General features: G+C 46.3%; 1 protein-coding gene across 2 annotated transcripts in view; it reads right to left on the bottom strand.

Moving 5' to 3' along the window:
- Nucleotides 1-4,094, bottom strand: part of TXLNA (taxilin alpha) — a 14,913-nt gene that overhangs the window by 6,346 nt on the left and 4,473 nt on the right. For both annotated transcript variants that reach the window (XM_005878348.2, XM_005878349.2), the window contains exons 5-6: nt 2,976-3,146; nt 982-1,176 (exon numbers count right to left, since the gene is read on the bottom strand). In XM_005878348.2, coding sequence (XP_005878410.1) covers nt 982-1,176; nt 2,976-3,146 — 366 coding nt within the window. The remainder of the gene's footprint in view (nt 1-981; nt 1,177-2,975; nt 3,147-4,094) is intronic.

Here is a 4,094-nt window from a genome sequence, read left to right as displayed (position 1 = left end):
GGGGGGGGGGGGGGTGCAGGAGGGGGAAGTCCTCAGGTTTTGAAGTAGGTGCCTCACTCTGGTGGCTCAGTAAGCCTCCATGTCTTTCAGTGCTGTAGGACAGGAACCAAACCAACTCCTCTCAAACCACATGCATCACAAGCAGCCTGTTCCCAGAGGAGGCCCCTCTAGGCCCTGCACACAATGATTGCCACACTGGACTGTGAGCCCATGTGGGCAGGGTCTTGCCTATCCCACTTATCACCTATCACCACACCTCCAGGGCCTAGGAAGGGGTCTGGTCTGGGGCTGTAAGGTAGCTGGCAGTCTCTCTTTTCACAAAGAAACAGAGGCCCTTTTGCCAAACATGTGAAGACCCAAAGAGAGGGACTCTGGTGACAGGGGCAGAAGAGCAGCAAGGAATCAGAGGACGTAGCCTTTAGAGTAGATCACTGACCCCAGGTCTAGCTCCTCCCCTGGGATTTCAAATTCTAAAAAATTCTGAAAACTGAAATTGTCAGAAGTTGGCAGACAAACATGACCTGTACCTTTGTATGGCTAATTATAATGTAGGCGAGTATACTCAAAGTTAAACTGCGTAAATATTTTATTTTATTTTTTAAAATATATTTTATTGATTTTTTACAGAGAGGAAGGGAGAGAGATAGAGAGGTACAAAGATCGATGAGAGAAAAACATTGATCAGCTGCCTCCTGCACACCTCCCATTGGGGATGTGCCCGCAACCAAGGTACATGCCCCTGACTGAAATCGAACCTGGGACCTTTCAGTCCGCAGGCCGATGCTCTATCCACTGAGCCAAACCGGTCAGGGCATAAACTACGTAAATATTAACGTGTCTGATTTGGGGGCACGTGCAAGAGGCAGCCAATCAATGATTCTCTCTCATCATTGATGTTTCTATCCCTCTCTCCCTCTCCCTTCCTTTCTGAAACCAATCAATCAATGGATACTGAAAACTCTTAAAAAAATAACACCTCACCTCCTCTCGCAGCTCATACTGCTCAATCAGCTTCTTGAGCCGCTCAGCCAGCTCCATGTTCTCCTGGCGTAGCTTGGAATTGCGCTCATTGTGCTGCTCCATCTGTAGCTGAATGTCATTCAGCGTCACCTGGAAGTGCGAGGTCACCTCCTTGCGTTTCTCCTCCTCTTCCCGGGCCCGCTGCACGCCTTCTTCCTGGGCAGAGAAGTCAGACCCAGTTCCATCATCGATTGCTCCCCAGCCAGCCTTGCAAGGCTCCTCCCCACCGCCACCCAACTAGCCCAGGATGGTCTCCATCAATAGTCCTCCCTGCTCTCAAAGTGATGAATAACCAGACTCCAAGATGTCAAGCAATGGGGGCTCCTAATGGACCCTTCTGTATCTCAGGTGGCAACAATGAGAGAGCCTCTCCCTAGAAAAATGCAGGCATACTTGTTAAGAGCCGTTCTAAAGAACTCTGGATCTCCTGAAGCCTATGCTTCCAGACTTATAAAGTAGACTCTTTTTTTTTAGTGAATTTTTAGAGAGGAAGGGAAACAGGGAGCGAAGTGGGAGAGAAATATCGATTTGTTGTTCCACTTACTTAATGCATTTATTGGTTGCGTCTTGTATGTGCCCTGACCAGAGATCAAACCCACACCTTGAGGTATTGGGACAGGCTCTAAATAACTGAGTTACCTGGCCAGGGCCTTAAGTAGTCTTGTTTTAATGTGCTTTCATCTTTGACAGCCACCCCCCCACATACCATCAAGTAGTTATGATTCAGAAATACCCAGGTTTGGCAAAGTTGTTCAGAATTAGGCACTCAGACACAGTTAGTGGGAAGGCAATCTGGACATATCACTTCTGAGATTTATCTTAGATAAATTCTGTGTAATTAGACAGGGACGTATGTAACAAGAATTTTCACTAACTCTCTATATACTAGAGAACCGGTGCATGAAATTCATGCATGGGTAGGGTCCCCAGGCCTGGCTGGTGACCAGTGCTGATCTGCAGGGCAACTGGCGGGGCGATTGGGAGCCCCCTCCCCCCCTTGGCTGGCCTATGGGCAGCTCCTGCATTGAGCATCTGCCCCCTGGTGGTCAGTGCAATCATAGCAACTGGGCGTTCTGCTGTTCAGTCAATTTGCATATTAGGCTTTTGTTATATAGGATAACAGTAAAAAATTGGAAGCTACCCAAAAATACCTTAATGAGGACAGGAATAAAATGCAATATACCCATATAATGATGTTGCTGAGAAGAATGAGATAGCTCTATGGATAACAACAGGGAGGAAAGATAAAGCGTTGTGTAAAGTGAGAAAATGGAATAGGATATGGAAAAATACATGTATAATACTTTTACTTAAAAAACTGTATGTAAGATTTTCTATGTAGACAGGAAAGTTAAAAGGTTGTACTTAAACTTACATATTAGTAGGTTTACTTCCCAGCGGTTTCTGCTGGCCACTGGGGTTGAGGACAGTGGGTGACTATTACCTTTGACTTGTTATACTTTTATCATCTTACATCAAACACATTAAATTTGTAATGTTTTAAAAGACAAACTAAAAACGAGCAAAGCAAGTTGAAAAATACCATATATTTACTGATCCAAATTGTATGACCTGGAGGTCATAGCAGTGACCAGGCTTTAACCAGTGGTCCCACCCTAGGAAAGGCAGAACAAGGAGAAAGGACCCACATTCCTGACGGACCAACACTGGGACAAGAGCTGCTGGTCAGCACTGGACCCCAGCTTACCTGGGGACTATGATGGAGTTGAGAACTCCTGAAGGCAAGCACTCTGGGTTCTTTGATTCTTAGCCTTTACCTTCCCTACTACAAGTACATTTCAAATGGTTAGAAGTAGTTCTTGCTAATCAGGGCATTACTGGGGAAATCTACTTCTGTACTGAAAACCTGTGCTAGTTTTTAAGGGAAAAGCTGCCAAAGATAAGTGGAAGTTAAGGTAACCAATTGTCCGTCTTAGGGGGCCCAGCCAGCCTACCTTGAGGGAACGGTTGTGGCGCTGCAACTCGCGGCACAGGCTCTCGAGCTTGCTGCGGGCCAGGATGGCCTTGCTGTGCTCGCCGCGCAGGTGGTCCTTCTCTTGCACCAGCTGGCTCTGCTTCTTCTGCAGGAGCTTCATCTGCTTCTGGGAGTTCCGATGTTCCTCCAGCTGGGACAGGAGGGCAGGTAAGTACCCTGGGAGGCTCTTCCCATGGGGATCCAGGGTCCCTGGGCTGACCTAACCCGGGCCCTCTCCCCCAACTCCAGCCATAACAGCTCAGGTCGGACACTGTGCGGGCACTCCATTTGCTCCTCACAATAACCCTTAGGACCCCCATACCTCAAGGATACAGAAATGGACACTCAGGTAGGACAGAAGTACACAGCCAGCAGATCCCAGTTTCTCTCCCAGCTCTCAGACCATTACATTCCCCCAATTCAGGGGACACTCATGCCCTGAGATGAGATCACCTGCTACTCCTCTTTGTCTTACACTTAACAACACATCCAGATTCAGAGTAGTCACATTTCAATCGGCAATTCTGTCACCACTCAGAACTGCACCCACCTCCAAGATCTCATCCCAAGCCAGGACCACCACGTATCTTCCAAGCTCATCCTCTCCAATCCATATCTGAGGTCTCAGGTCGACTATCCTATTGGACCTTCAAGCCTTTGAACCAAACACTCTTTCACTTTCCTTTAAATAATCTCTTTCTCACTCAGCTTAAATTCCTTATGCCCTCAACTCTTTTGCTCTCTTTTCCCAGAAAAATTCCACTTTATTTACAGGAACTAAGGAGCTAAAGGAACAAGTTAAATGCCACCACAAATCTAGAACAGGACAACTGATCTGCAATAAGTCAATGTTAGGGGAAAAAAAGCAGGGCAATAAGATGAAAACTGCTTTAGAGTAAAGGAGGGAAAAAGTCATAACAACACAACATAATAAATGTAGTCCTTTGGATCCTGATTTGATCAAAGTGACATTTTTAAACAATTGGGGAAATCTGACTACAGACTGGGTATTAAGAGAAAATCAAATGATTAATGTTGTTGCACTGGAATGTACAATTTCTCTTCTTACTGTACTGTCAGACCGAAAGGTGGCTGAGAC

This window comes from Myotis brandtii, unplaced genomic scaffold (genome assembly GCF_000412655.1).
Source record: "Myotis brandtii unplaced genomic scaffold, ASM41265v1 scaffold555, whole genome shotgun sequence".
NCBI lineage: Eukaryota > Metazoa > Chordata > Mammalia > Chiroptera > Vespertilionidae > Myotis > Myotis brandtii.
Note: the sequence above shows the minus strand (reverse complement) of the source record. Positions and strands in the feature narration are given on the sequence as shown.